This window comes from Eurytemora carolleeae, unplaced genomic scaffold, assembly GCF_000591075.1.
Source record: "Eurytemora carolleeae unplaced genomic scaffold, Eaff_2.0 scaffold1325, whole genome shotgun sequence".
NCBI lineage: Eukaryota > Metazoa > Arthropoda > Copepoda > Calanoida > Temoridae > Eurytemora > Eurytemora carolleeae.
The window spans coordinates 71185-87132 of record NW_019397343.1 but is presented as its reverse complement, the minus strand read 5'-3'; the positions used below and the strand labels follow the sequence as shown (position 1 = coordinate 87132).

Below are 15948 nucleotides of genomic sequence, written 5' to 3'. Positions count from 1 at the left end.
TCTGCCCGGACGGGCAGATCATTCCAAAGAAATTTTAAGATGCATCTGATAGATGGATGCGAAGCCAATAGGAGTGTAACTTCCACTGTATGCAGTGACAAATTATTTTCTTTAAATATTAGATAATGACGGGCATGAAATTGATATTTTATAAATTCTCTAATATTTACGTTGTTTTAGTTTTAAAACATAAAATTCAGCGATATTTAATTGTATCATAACGAAAATAAAAAGATTACAGATAGATGTTCATGCTGAAAGTTTGTAACTAGAGACACCTAACGGTAGAATTTGGAACTTCAAACTTAAGGTGCATTGCGGGATGTGTACTGCTATATGCTATAATTATTCAGAAGAGACTTGAGGGAGGGACGTATTACACAAATATCTGAATTTTCAAATTGAATTCTCATTTATAAGTATATATGCATATTTATACCACAATATACGGAGAGAATAATATCGAAGGGAGGCATGCATATGGCAACTGGTTGGTGGATTCTCATTTAAACTACTGCCGTTTGAACTATGGTACGTTTGAACTATTGCTCGTTTGAACTACTGCAGACATGACGCCATATCCTGTAGTTTAAATCAACACATTTGCCTGCTCATTTGAACTATTATTCTACCCCAATTCAGTTTTAAAATTTTTTTTATAATTCCCATAAAGTTAGTTCATGACAATTAATTAAATAACCGCATTACACAGAAATGTTTCAAATAAACATAAAAATAGTTTAAATTAACAAATAAATAGTTCAAATGAACATAAAAATAGTTTAAATGAACATAAAAATAGTTCAAATGAACATAAAAATAGTTCAAATGAAATAGTTCAAATGAAAAAAAAAATAGTTCAAATGAACATGAAAATAGTTCAAATGAAAAGAAAAATTGAAATGAACTAAAATATAGTTTTAAATGAAAAAAAATAGTTAAAATGAAAAATAAACAAACAAAAATTTCAAATAAAATTGTTAAAAAACATATAANGGGGGGGGGGGGGGGGGGTCCGAAATCGTTCACTAAGACAGACCCATGGCATTTATGCAATTTATTTAAATGCTCGTTCTTGACCAAACGGTACCTTTTTTTTTTGTTAAATCGTGACTTAGCAGGAAATAGGCAGGTTGCAAAGCTAAAACTTGATATATATTTTGACACAATATCCCCATACAGTTGGCCGGCCTTTGAAGTGATTAGCAGATACAAGAGTAGGTATATCATCAAGTTTTACGTAATAACCATCCCTTTCCCGGCAGGAACCCCATTTTTGTATTTTGCATGCTGTTTTGTAAATTTTCTCTCTCTAATGGGACTGAAGCCGCAATTTAAAGTGACCTTTATGAATACTAGAGGCAAGTCTATTTCACAAAGGGACCCTATACAGGTTGTCTGATTAAGTATGAATTAGATAATAGATATCCATGATTTCTTTTCAAAAAATATCATTTTTATTTGTGGTTTCTTTGCAAAAGTGACTTGCGCATTTATTGCTTTAGTGACAGAGAATATATGAGAATTAAACACATTTTGGGTTCGTTCACTAAACATTTCGAGGACAGTTCTTTGTTAAAATTTTTGTTTTTAGATGGAATCTAGACATTACATGGAAACCGGTTTTTATGGGAGGACTGACTGTAGCAGCAGGTGGATAATTAAGGGACTGCAGGGGTGTATATTTTCACGATAAATATTCCCCCCCTTCGAATTTATATTTTCCCCAGATGTAGTGTATAAAAAAGTTTTTTTCGCTGAACTGGGGAAAATATATGATTTTTGGAAAGATATGTATCAAAAAAAATAAAAAAATTGCCTTTGATTATCAAGGGGTATATTTTTTCGAGAATTAAAGGCCCCTTCCACCTTACTGGGAAATGATTTTCCACACTTTTGACAAAAAAGAAGATTTTTATGATTTTTCAAGAAAAAATATATATCCCTGTTTTTTTATTTTAGGAAACAGTTACATCGAAAGCATGACGGGGTGTCCTAATAAAGCAAGTTATACCTTCAAGGATCTAGAGACAAGAACTGGAAGGTAATACTCAACAGTTCTGGGACAGAATTTCTCCTATTCAAAATATGTGGTTTAACCGTCTCTAGTCACTAAAATGAATTTGAGTTAGGTCCTAAAGTCCTGGTTCAAAAGACGTGGTTGAAGTGTCTCTTGTCCTAACTTAAATTCATTAAATCCTGTCTGAATTCTTAGGATCCTTTTCATTTTGATTTGGATCGTGTAAAGAAACAGATACTGATGCAGAATAGGATTTGGATCCAGAGCTGGAAACTTTTGTGTGGGATTCCCATAATCGCTTGATCTCTACACCCACTATGGGCACTAATGAATTTTTCTCAGAATTGATTGATAAAATCTAATTTTTGTTCTAACGAAATTTTTTTTTTTTTGCCGAAGCTTTATAGACCATTTAGAAAAATTTCACATTAAGTCAAAAGTTAATTTTTTTTCAAAGCAAAAGTCTTTTTTTTGTTGCACATTTTCGTAAACATTTTTAGAACTTTTTTTTGATGATTTTCAGGTATTTTGAGATTCCGCTGAAGATGAAAAGTGATCCTATTTCTCATATTGGTAAATAAGCTGAAACTTATAAAGATGTTGAACTAGAGGGACTGTAGACCTAATTTTCAGTGACTGCCTCATTCTAGAAATTGCAGGCCTGAGTCACAATTGTACTATTTAAATCTTTTTTTTACAATTTATTTTTAAATTCAAAATTTTTAACAAAATTTAAAAAAGAGCAGTAAGTTTTTTCCCTGACTTGTATCTTCTTTTATAGCTGATCTGCAGTTTTCAGTTTTGCCAGGTATGTCTGACTTAACTGATTAAAGGTTCAGGTTCAAACATAAATTCACCGTTCAATACAGGTTGGAGAAAAAACTAATTCACTGTACTAAGCAGGATTTGAAAATTCTGAGGATATTCATTGTCAGAATTCCACTTTAATAATGAAAAATCTTTATTTGAACAAAAATGGGACAGATTGTGTCGTTTCCTTACCTTAAAAAATATTGAAGTATCTAATTTTCACGTGTTAGCTCTGTTACCGAAATCCGTCATTGTTGTTGTTTTAGGGAAACCATAATTGGAAATCATTAAATTTCAGATAAAGCAACTAGGATATTTCTTAATTTTTTTTGCTCCATTGGGGTTTAAAGAGTACCGTTGTGAATCGGTCATGAGGTTTCTTTAAAGGATAGTCCCAAGAAATTACGTCGGAAGTCTCTTTAATAAGTAAAAATCAACTCGTGGGATTTAGATAACCCCCCAGACCCCTCCCCCATTGTTCCCCTCTCAATCAGGAAACGGATGGGTTTTGAGGATTCCAAATTTTGGAAAATTTTGTAAATCTTTTCAACGGTTTTGAAAAAAATGAAATATTGGACATTTAAAGGCATGTTTTTTCATCCTTTTTGATAATTTTAACAAAAAGATTATTTAGTTTCCCTTAAAAACCAATATTTCACTAATCCAGCAAATAAAATAACGCCCCTGAAAAACTATATTTGTTAAGAAAATTGAATTCATGATCAGTGGGAAGGGGGGGGGGGGGCGTTCTTATAGTTTTCTGAAATCAGGACTAAATAAAAAGCAAATTTTTGCATTAAAATTTTCTAAAAAAAGTCGCCCAAATGAAGTTCAACTTGTTATCCCATACCGAATCATATTAGGTTGATTGTTGTTTCAATTGACAATCAAAATTCATTCTTTCATCTTTTCGAGAATTTGCTCCAAAAGTGTTCATTCGAGAATATGTTACGGAATTACACGGTGTCTTACAATTGCAGTGGGGTATTTGGTACGGAGGGAAAAATTTTCGTTTAAGTTTCACAATCAAGGTGTCATTGAAATGCTCAAAATTTCAGTTATTTCCAGGTGTAAATTTTTTCTTTCTATGTCTCGTAATTTTTTTTGTTACTTTGTAATTTTTTTTGACTAGATTTACATCAAATACTTTTGATGAAAACGCGAGTTGTGGATTGTACCGATTGATCGACTGAACAAAGTTAGCATAAAATATGTCGATATCATAGCTATCTGTTATTTTTTTTTTAAATGCCAATTTTATTTTTAGATTTTTATTTTTTTTTGTACGGATTTTTTTATGAAAAAAATGTACGGATTGTACGGATTTTTTTTCATGAAAGAACGGATTGAACGATTTTTTCCTGAAAATGTTAAGATTTTTCTCAAAAAGTTTTAGCCACAGCACTTTAATTATTATTCTTAAAATTGTAAAAGAAAACATTTGAAAATATTTTTGATTTGTCCAGGTAACGTGAAAAAGTACAAAATTGATATTAAACCTTTTTCAGGAATTATTGGTTCTCTGTCTCAGCAACGGTTTGTAACAGCAGTACAACAGGTATACATTTACATAGCAGTACAATAGATAGGCACGTGTACAGCATGTACAGAAGATATACAGCTGTACAACAAAATTACAACATTTACAACCGGTATACATTGTACAATGTACATTGTACAACAGGTATACAACTGAAAAACATGCATAAAATTTATACAAATCTAGAACATGTGCAACAGGTATACAGCTGTACAACGGATATACCAATTTACAGCTTGTACAACAGGTATACAGCATCGGTACAACAGATGTATACTCTTTGATTTATACAAATTGTTGTACAATGTATAGCAATATTAATTGTTGTACAATATTATGAAATACAATGTTAAGGAATAATAATTGTTGTACAATGTTAAGGAATAATAATTGTTGTACAATGTTAAAGAATACTAATTGTTGTACAATGTTAAAGAATACTAATTGTTGTACAATGTCAAAGAATACTAATTTGTGTACAATGTTAAGGAATACTAATTGTTGTACAATGTTAAGGAATACTAATTGTTGTACAATGTTAAGGAATACTAATTGTTGTACAATGTTAAAGAATACTAATTGTTGTACAATGTTTAGGAATACTTACTGTTGTACAATGTTAAAGAATACTAATTGTTGTACAATGTTGAAGAATACTAATTGTTGTACAATGTTAAGGAATACTAATTGTTGTACAATGTTAAGGAATACCCTGAATTATTAGAGAATATCTGCCGTGAGATATGGACCAGGTCCTGGGGTCCAGAGGACCTGTCCTCACATACACAGGAGGACCTCAACATCATCGCTACCAGGGCAGGACTCAGGTTCGTCCTCTTGGTCGAAAATATTCGTCTTCGTCCGATGGCATTCGTCCTCGTTATTTAAATGCTATTCGTCTTCTTTATGGGAATTTAGAGAGGGTCATGTCAAATTCACAACTGAACTCTGTAAACTCTGATCATGCAATAATATGGAAAATATCGATGTATTTTTAAAGTTTTAAATTCGAGCAGAAATCTGCAAGAAACCATAATTAGATGTAATCAATTTTTTAAAGTCAATAAATTATATTTAATTCATTCTTTCGAAGCTCTTAAGGGTAACATTGTGAATTGACATGCTACTCTTTAAATGGAGGGTCATTTGAAATTTCCCATGAACAATTGTAATTTGTACAGTGCAGCTAGCAGTGCTTAGGATCCGGATCCGGATAAAAAAATGGTTCCTAAAAGCAAGTAAACTAAACTGTACACTGTGCATTTTAAAGGTCTATATTATTTTATTTTTAACCTAATTTTTTAGATATTTTTCAGTGTGAAGATTTGTTAAATTTTCATGATTTGTTTGATTTAGTGCTGATCAGATAAAAACCTGTTTTGAGAAGCAAAAAAGTCCGGTCGTAAAGCAAACTTTAAAGGTTAGATTATGGAATATTTTTAATATTATTTTGACTTATTGATTTTTGATTTATATTAAGTTTGGTTGTATGTTGTTGTTGTTTTTTAATATTGATTTTTGATTTATATTAAGTTTTGTTGTATGTTGTTGTTTTTTAATATTGCTAATTTAATTATCATTTTCATCATTATTATTATTCTTTATATAATAAAGCTCTTTGCTCATATATAGTTGTTCCATATAGCTTGCCAAACGGCTGTACCAAATTGGCAACTTTTTTTTGAGAAAACTCCATGATAACTGACCGGGGGGAAATAAGAAATTTTTTGAAATTTTTTTGAAATTCTACTGCAACACCATGCACTGAAGCAAAAATCATTTTTTAAACCAAGCGCAGGTAAACGGCAGGATTAAACCTAATTATGTATAATAATACGGTGGTAGGCGGTTATATCATTATAATGAAGACGACTTTAGATTTCAAGTTTGATTTATATCAAGCGTTTGAACAACATGGATACACATAAACATGGAAACAAAGAGAACCTGTCAATTTAAAAAGCTTCTCTTTAATAACTTGTAAACTTGTAATTCGAAAAAAGCTTTAAATTTAAATAAAAAGTCGTCTTCCATCATATTGATACAATCGCCTACCACCGTATAAGCCTAGTCAGCCGTGGCATTCGAGTTAAATATTACTATTATTTTTATTATTGTTATTATTATTCAGGATATAACCGAGGAAGCTGTGGAAAGAGGGGCTTTTGGGTCTCCCACTTTGTTCTTTATGCAAGGGTAATTATTTTAAAGATTTTGTCATCTATTTATATATATATAAAGTAGTATTCTCTGTATGTTTGTTTGTTTGTATGTACGATACAACTCATGAACCCATGGACCGATTTGCCTCATATTTTTATTGGGGAACTTGTTAGAACCACGGGAATGTTCTCAGCTTGTTCTAAAAATTCTAAATTAAGCAAGTTGACTTTTATAGTTTCCAAGCATGGCTGGGTTCCCAAGCTAGTAGTAAATATTCCGTTAGAACAAATTTTTTTTTCATATTTTGTTTTCTTTATTTTCGTTTCTCCCAACGGGTAAACACGGGAAAGTTTCGGCGGAAGAAGTCGTTTTCTATTTATTAAAACAATTTTAGATTTTTAAGATTCAACGGTCAACCCCGGGCACTTAATGATTATAGTAATTCCTCATATTTATCCAGATATATACTTATTTATTTTTCAGTATAAACCATTATTTTAAATTTGATTTTTATAATTTAATTTTTTTTAGAGACAAAGAGGAGATGTTCTGGGGATCGGACAGGTTCACAACTTTTTTTAAACTTAAACCTTTAAATTCTTAATCTTCAATTGATTGTTGATATTTTATATAATTTGAGTAATGTCTACTTAACTAAAATGGTTATTTAAATTAGTAATATATTATGTTATGAATTGATAAATAATTATTTTTATTGATTGATTGAGTGATTGATGAAAAATTGATGCTAGCGGGATTGATCATATTGTTATTTAAGTCCTTTATCAGAAGTTTTGAGTTGATTATTATTATTATTAAAGGACAACCCATCATTTAATGAAATAGGGGTCGGCGCTCCTAGCCGCCGAAACGTATCCATGGGCTGACCGAACCGTGTCACCCTAGGGAGATGACTTATACTAGGCGATCTGCCCAAGACACCTCCGTTTCTGGAGACTCTCTGAAACCCAGGCGGTCCGCCCAAAACAGCTCCATTTTTGGAGACTCTCTTAAAACAATAAACAATTATGAAAACCATTATTTATTATATTTTAAATGAATTCAATAATTGATTATAGATAAATTATTGATTGATCGAACTTTTGATCGATGTTTAGGTTTGATATGATCGCCTCGATCTATGGATTGGAATGGGCCGGACCAAACCCAGCTAAGCTGTAAGATTGGATGGAAGCCGGGAACATTGAACATCTTAGACATACTCATTATTGGAATTGAGCCAACCGCAGATTTCATTTTTTGATTGTGCACTGGTGAAGTCATAGAAAAAAACAAATGAAAAAACTTTTTTACTTTTTAAGATTATGAAGAGTTTATTTGTTTACTTTTTAAGATTATGTAGAGTTTATTTGTTTACTTTTTAAGATTATGTAGAGTATATTTTTCAGAAAGAATGATCCCGTACAAGATACCTCATAGTTATCGGTGTGTGCAAAGAGTGTAAAGCGATATTTAAATATTCCTTGTACAGCTTCTTCTAGATGTAGATTATATGCAGGTAATTAAAAGGGATTGTAAATCACAATTTTAGAAAATCGTGATCTGAAGATTCTCGTGGATTTAAAGAGATTTTAAGCGTAATATTTAATGACTCTTCATGCATAGATTGTAGTCACCAATTTACTTGTTTTACAGCAATACCCTTGAAAGGCTTTGTATGATCTACACGATTAATTCCAATTACATTTCTTTGCTTCTTTTTCGGAAGTCACCTCACCCCCTCATCGCCTCACCGGGTTCAAACTTTCGACTCAAACTTTTGCGAAGCATTTAAACATTCAAATGAAAGGTTAAGCACTTCACTCATCTTTTTTTATTTCAAGAGAATTCATTATTCTTATTTTTTTTTTGCAAGAATACGATCTTCTGTAATGTACAATTTTTTATTTATTAGATTTTTTTGGTTATGATGAGTCATTAAAAGGATTGTTCTCCTACTTCAAAATATCACATAATACCCTAATTTTTCCGGATCACACCTAAGGTTATCCCACCGCTCAAATGTGTTCTTGAGTTCGAGAATGTATATGTTTCTCAAAAAAGTCGTTTTGATATATATCAATACTGCGATTATAACTTAAAATTTTGATTTTTACCAAGCTTTTAACAGCATGGATTGGATACACATAAAAACAGAAACAAAGAAAAGCTGTCAATTAACTTGTAATTTGAAAAAAAAACTTGTTGGAAACCAAAACATAAAAAGAGAAGTCATTTTAATTGTAATGATAAGAACGCCGACAACTGAGGTGTAAAATGTTTGTTTTAAAGAAGGATTACAATCCCTTTAAACAAATACTAAGTTTTTAATTACACCTATTTTTAGAAAAAATGTTCCATTCAAAAACTTTTACAAAGAGTTGTTGTGTAAAAAATTGTTCTAACAACAACAGTAAGGAGGGGATGAAGTTCCACCTGTTTCCTAAAGATCCCAATCTATTCGAAGTTTGGAAGAAAGTTGTCGATCGTCCTGATTATGTAATCAAGAATAACAGCTTCATGTGCATGATGCATTTCTCCAAATCTCAGGCAGGGTTTCCATTTTCCAATCTTTTCCCAATGGTAATTTCCCAAATTTGCATTTTCCCAAGTGGCAACTTCCCAGATTTTCGATTCCACAAGCGGCAACTTCCCACGTTCTTTCTCCTGCGCTCAGTCCCTAGCATGTTCTAGCCGCAGTGCACGGCCCCGAGCGCATCCTAACCGCAGTACGAGGCCCTTATCGGAGTCTGCGGCGCATTATAAGGTCTAACCTAACCGTTGGGAAGTCTTCGCTTGGAAAATTACACATTTGGGAAGTTGCCAATTGGGAAGTTGTTACCTGACACCATTTCCGAGACTGATTTTTCTCACGGAACCTTTCCTGAAACTCGAAAAACTCTAAAATTTTTCGGAGATTATTGGCAAAACCTTTTCCAATATACTATAGTAAATCTAGAACTAGCTAGGTATGACATGCTTTAAAAAGTTTACGAAACCATGGAATTGAGCCGAAAAGTGGTTCTGTTTAATTATTTAGCAGTCGCATGTGCTTGTGTGTAATTTTATAGAGTAGAGTGATTTTACATGGTTAAGATGGGTCCCGACCATAATCTCTAAAAATGTTCGAAAATTTTAAAGTCTTTACAGTTTTAGGGAAGATTCCTTCAGGCTTTAACGGAACCATTAATCAATTTATGGAACTATTAATCAATTTACGGAATTATTAATCAATTTTCGGAACCATTAATCAATTTACGGAACCATTAATAAATCCGGAAACAAATTAGAAACCTTTATCTCAGTACCACACATCACGGCTTAGAAAAAGCGCAGTGCCATCCTTTAATCCGGACCTAGAGAATTTCACAAATTGCAACGCATCAATTCTAGGTAAAAATTGATCAAGATAAAAGTTACAAGCAGTCTCCAGGGGTGTAAACTTTCTCGAATACTCATTCCCCCCTCCCCCCCCCTAATCATCAAATGTCATGCCCTCACCTGGGTGGTGGCTAATTCTGAAAAATTTACATCCCATGCCTTTTCTTGAAGAGCAAAAAGAATGTAGTTACTGGGTGTCCCACTAAAAATTTTAGTTAATAAAATGTCGTCTTTTTCAGGTGAAACCGTCGAAAACGCAAGTCTGATAAAACAAAACAAGACGGTGGGAGTTAAGCGCGAGCAAAGCGAGTCCGAAATTTACAATTGCAATCTGTGTGAATACTCAACAAGGAAGAAGTCTAACTTGAAGTCGCACAATTTGAATAAACACCCGGGTAAAGGATATTTCTGTGACATTAGAGATCGATCAAGCTTAGATAGTCATAAACAGAGTAGACATGAGGGAGTGATATTTAACTGCAATCTTTGTGAGTATTCTGCAATATCTTCAGTCACGTTAAAAGAACATAAACAGGAGTATCATGAAGTATTCAGTTTTCCATGTGATGAATGTGATTTTTCTGCAACTCACTTAACATATTTAAGAATTCACAAAGTGAGTAAACATGGAAAAAGAAAGTTTCATTGCAACCACTGTGACTATTTTGCTACTAGTCCTAGTATAGTAAAAAATCATGCGAGAAAGACACATAAAGGACATAAAGGATATTTTTGTTATGATTGTGAATATTCAACAGCTAGTAGATTTAATTTTTCAAGGCATAATGCTCGACACAAGATCTGCCCTGATTGTGATTTTAAAACAACGCAAATATTTAGTTTGTTAGAACACATGAAGACTCATAAAGTCACGACAGCAGTGAATGAGATTACTAATTCTAACTTGACTGAAGAGATGGTTGAATATGATCTTGAAACCATTGTTACTCATGTTGTGTGTTACCCTGCATTGGATTCCCAAACAGATATTGGAAACATTAAACCTGATCCTGATCTTGCCACTGAACCTGTTCTTGTGAATTTTGATCCTGAACCTACTCTTGTTACTGAACCTTTGCTTGTGAAATATGAACCTGAACCTGAACCTGAACCTGTTCTTGTAAAATATGAACCTGAACCTGATCTTGCGACTCAACCTGTTCTTGTGAATTTTGATTCTGAACCTTCTTTTGTGACTGAACCCTTGCTTGTAAAATATGAACCTGAACCTGTTCTTGTGAAATATGAACCTGAACCTGTTTTTGTGACACATGAACCTGAACCTGTTCTTGTGAGATATGAACCTGAACCTGAACCTGTTCTTGTGAAATATGAACCTGAACCTGTTCTTGTGAGATATGAACCTGAACCTGTTCTTGTGAAATATGAACCTGAGAGGGAAGAAGAAGACATTAAGGAAGATGATCCTTTAGCGGGATATTAATCATTTCGAGATTTGAAATTTCCTTGTTCTATTAAATGTGAAGTTTTAAGGGACTGTAGGTTTATTTTCAAGTGAGAACCATTTAAAGAGCGGTAAGATCAAATCACAACGGTAACCTTTATTAAACTTCTTTTTGATTAACATTCAGTGAAAGGTATCTTAATTAGTTTTTCCTCTGGAAAAGGGGAAAATTCTCACAATTTTCTTTATTGTCTTAGCAGTAATAAATCTGAAAGTGATAACTGAAATTATTCAATTTTTAGCTAGTAAAATAAGAAAATCTCTTTTATTCTTGATCATACTAGTCTGAAAGGGTACCGATGTGAATTGGACCTGCCACTTTATAAATGACTGGGCACTTGAAACTCTGTAAGCTATTTTCTCTCTAGAATCACAAACTTAGACAAAGTATAAGAAAATCTTCTATGGCACCACATGTGGGAGGCAGCCGCGGTTCAGCAACGATTATTAAATGGGACTGTAAGCGTAATAGCAAATGACCCTCCATGCACCAACGGCAATGCCCGATTCACAACAGTATTCCTGAAACGTTTATCTGATCAATCATGTAGAAGAAATTGACGTTTTATAGTTTTAAAAGTGTTAAGTTCTGATAATTTCGATATGTTTTCCTGCAGTAGAAATTCACAAGTGAGTATTTAGAGAAACCACAATTGAAAACAGTAATTTTTTAAAATTATAAACATTAATATATAATTTATTCTTTATCTGTAAAAGCTTTTAAGGGTACCGTTGTAAATCAAACAGTTCCATCTTTGATTTAAGGGTCTCTTGAAATTAAGCTTACAGTCCCTTTAAGGGGGTGTGGTGCTACTGTCGTTACCGTTACCCCCATTTTAAATCCATAATTATAATCGCTTCAGGGGGCTGAATTTAAAAAATTGTCTAAAATTATTGATGTTTCAGATTGAGACTGTTGTATGTTAAAATGGGTAGAACTTGCGCTGTCAACTTTTGTAAATCAAGCCAAGGCAGCTCCGGGTTGTTCGTTTTACCTCAAAATGAAAAAATCCGCAAAAAATGGCTCCTCTCCAATCCTGTGGGGTGGAAATCCACCAAGTTAATTCATGTGTGCATGGATCATTTTACCGAGGAATCATTTCATACTGATCATGGCGTTGCCTTTGTCCGGAGGAGACTTAAACTTGGCTCTGTTCCAAGTATTTTCCCAAAGAACGAAAGAGCAGAACAGATCGTAGTTGGGGAAAAAGAGGATATAATGAGTCACAAAGTGAGTGACCATAAAGCGAGTAGATACATAGCAGGAAAGTTTCCTTGCAACCACTGTGACTATTTTGCAGGCCAAGTCTCTGATTTGAAGAGACACTTGGAATATAAACATTTAGGAATACGATATCATTGTGATCTATGTGAACACAGTTCAAGCCGTATTTACCATTTAAAAATGCACAAATTAAAAAAACATGGTACTCGAAGCCCTAAGGAGAATAATTCAAATAAATTCAGATATCCTGAACATGATCTTGCGGCTGAATCTGTTCTTGTGAATTATGAACCTGAACCTGATTTTCCGACTGAACCTGTTCTTGTGAAATTTGAACCTGATCTTGCGACTGAATCTGTTTTTGTGAAATTTGAACCTGAACCTGATCTTGTTAATTGTAAACCTGAACCTGATTTTGCAACTGAACCTGTTCTTGTGAAATTTAAACCTGAACTTGATTTTGCGACTGAACCTGTTCTTGTGAAATATGAACCTGAACCTGATTTTGCGAATGAACCTGTTCTTGTGAAATGTGAACCTGAACCTGTTCTTGTGAAATTTGAACCTGAACCTGTTCTTGCGTCTGATTCTTTTCTAGTAAAATATGAACCTGAGAGTGAAGAAGATGACATTAAAGAAGAAGATCCTTTAGCGGGATATTAATCATTTTAAGATGGAAGCAACAGATGTTGAGGAGGACGTAGCAGAAGTTGAAGAGGACAACGTAGGTGTTGAAGAGGGCGCAGCTGGAGTGAAAAAGGACAACGTAGGTATTGAAGAGGACGCAGGAGGAGTGAAAGAGGCCACAGCAGAAGCTAATAAGGACGCAGGAGGAGCTGGGGAGTATGTAGCTGGGATAAGCAATGAAAGGTGCAATTTTATTTTTTATGATATCCCTATTTTTATAACTGAAAATGGATTACTGGGATACTCGAGGTTACAGCCCAAACCACTTGCCAGTGTACACTTGAGTTTTCCTAGCATTAATTGGTTTACTTTATGATCAGATCTATGTCATATTTGATCGGATTAGGGTAGGATAATGCTGTAGATCAAATAAACCACTTACTAAATCTTACTAAATGTAGGATCTGTTAAAATTACGACTTTTGTCCCTTTAAGAGACCATGTCCTATGATTCCCCCCATCAGAGGGACGTTAATTTACTTATCGTCCCTTGGGACAATTAGGTAAAATATTTACCCACTCTGCGGAGTTTTCGTGAAAAGGTTCGCGCAATTGTGTACAACTACTTTTTCGGGAAATTAAATTTTATTTAACCACAGGTTCCCTCGACCAATTTCCCTTAACTTCTTTGTAAAGCAGTTTTAAATGTTTAATTCCACTTTCTAACAAACTTTTACTTTTAGATTGGAAGTATTCCGAAGAATGGCCTTAACCGCGTGGGCTACAGCCATGGAGCGCAGATTTCCATGTGATACATGTGAATATGTAGCAACTAATTTATCTAATTTAAGACAACACAAAGCCATCCAGCATGAGGGAGTGGGCTATTCATGTGATCAATGTGACTTCTCTACAACCAAATCAAAGAATTTAAAACAACACAAAGCTCGAATACACGATGGAGTGAGGTTTCCATGTGATCAATGTGACTATGCCGCAACTCAACTATCCTACTTAAGAGTACACATATCTAGCGTACATGAAGGTGTGCGATATCCGTGTGATGAGTGTAACTATTCTACGGCCAAGTTAAAGCATCTGAAGAACCATAAAAAAAGCAGACACGAAGGATTGCGTTTTCCATGTGATAGATGTGAATATGTAGCAAGCCATTCATCGACTCTAAAGATACACATCAATAGTATGCACGAAGGATTAATGTTTCCTTGTGATCAGTGTAAATATGAGGCTAATTGTGCATCTAATCTTAATAGGCATAAGAAAAAGGTTCATGAAGGTGTAAGATATCCTTGTGACAAGTGTGATTATCTTGCAACTCAAGTTTCTCATTTAAAGAATCACAAAATTAAGCAACATACCGTAACTAGTGTGATTTGTGAGCCTGAGCTTGATCTTGTAAAATTTGGACCTGAACCTGTTCTTGTGAAATCTGAACCTGAATATGATCCTGAACCTGTTCTGGTAAAATATGAACCTGAATCTGATCTTGCTGATTATGAACCTGAACCTGTTCTTGTGAAATGTGAACCTGAAACTGTTCTTGTGAACTGTGAGCCTAGAACTGATGATGATGGAGAAGTTCATATAAAAAAAGAAGTTCTTGAAGAAGATCCTCTTAATGATTTTTAGCAATATGAACCTGAACCTGATCTTGTGAAATATGAACCTGAACTTGATCTTGTGAAATATGAACCTGAACTTGATCTTGTGAAATATGAACCTGAACTTGATCTTGTGAAATATGAACCTAAACCTATTCTTCTGAAGTATGAACTTGAACCTGCTCTTTTAAAAATGTGAACCTTAGCCTGATCTTGTGAAATATGAACCTGACCGAGTGAAATATCAACCTGATCTTGTGAAATATCAACCTGATCTTGTGGAATATGAACCAAAACCTCTGGAATATGAACCTAATCTTGTGAAATATGAACCTGATCTTGTGAAATATGAACCTGATCTTGTGAAATATGAACCTGATCTTGTGAAATATGACCCTGATCTTGTGGAATATGAACCTGATCTTGTGAAATATGAACCTGATCCTGTGAAATATGAACCTGATCCTGTAAAATATGAACCTGATGATTCAGTATATTTTATCAAGAAATAATAACACACCTTGTAAAAAGTTAAAGCTCTGATGGGTGAAATTGACTAGGGACCAGCACATCCTTAGCAATTCTCTTTGATTAATTAATTAATTGAATAATATTAAACCATTATTTTTGGAATTGATTTTCTACTTTTACTCTAAGTTTCCTTAAAGTGTTTTCACTGTTTATGAATTATCTGTGTACGAAAATTGAAAGTTTAAGATTAATTTACCTCTCTGCATTTTTAGTGAAATTTTGTTAAGTTGAAGAAATTACATGTTCAAAACAATTTCTGAACATTTTTTATGTCTGAACATTCAAACCAATTTAAGTTCGACTTGATATATCAAAGGGGGACTACCCGCCCAATTAATAAGCGGAGGAAAAGAAAATAACTGTGATTACCTGGAACAATGTTGTTCAATGTTTAAACTTTTGAAATGAAAATCAGTTTTGTAACCAAAGAATTCAAAGAATTTCAAGAATTCTTACAAAAAGGGGGTGGGGAGCGTTAATATTTAAGCTGTTAAGGGGGGAGGGGTTGAAAAAAGGATGATATTCAACATTTTTCCATTTTTTTTAAAACCCTCTTTCCCAAAT

General features: G+C 33.5%; 4 protein-coding genes across 4 annotated transcripts; all 4 read left to right on the top strand.

Annotated features, from left to right (window-relative positions):
* Positions 1–1118: 1118 nt before the first annotated feature.
* On the top strand, positions 1119–8052 carry LOC111713646 (glutathione S-transferase kappa 1; the record flags this gene model as incomplete). The annotated part of the gene is given in 10 exon segments (XM_023488566.1): positions 1119–1221; positions 1595–1653; positions 1963–2044; positions 2544–2593; positions 4339–4388; positions 5076–5197; positions 5727–5790; positions 6502–6566; positions 7065–7097; positions 7652–8052. Coding segments are annotated over 10 exon segments (692 nt in total), but the record flags the coding sequence as incomplete, so codon positions are not given.
* An 828-nt stretch (positions 8053–8880) lies between these two features.
* LOC111713642 (zinc finger protein 64 homolog, isoforms 1 and 2) lies at positions 8881–12286 on the top strand. Its single transcript, XM_023488560.1, has 5 exons — positions 8881–9083; positions 9824–9926; positions 10154–11450; positions 11733–11838; positions 12169–12286. Exons 1-3 carry the CDS (start codon positions 8886–8888, stop codon positions 11356–11358), a joined length of 1506 nt encoding a protein of 501 aa, XP_023344328.1. The 5' UTR covers positions 8881–8885; the 3' UTR covers positions 11359–11450; positions 11733–11838; positions 12169–12286.
* Positions 12287–12289: 3 nt separating this feature from the next.
* Positions 12290–13279, top strand: LOC111713645 (uncharacterized). The gene has a single exon (XM_023488565.1). The coding sequence runs from the start codon at positions 12308–12310 to the stop codon at positions 13265–13267; it is 960 nt and encodes a 319-aa protein (XP_023344333.1). The 5' UTR covers positions 12290–12307; the 3' UTR covers positions 13268–13279.
* On the top strand, positions 13276–15478 carry LOC111713644 (zinc finger protein 678). Its single transcript, XM_023488564.1, has 2 exons — positions 13276–13474; positions 13975–15478. Exons 1-2 carry the CDS (start codon positions 13278–13280, stop codon positions 14879–14881), a joined length of 1104 nt encoding a protein of 367 aa, XP_023344332.1. The 5' UTR covers positions 13276–13277; the 3' UTR covers positions 14882–15478.
* Positions 15479–15948: the final 470 nt, after the last annotated feature.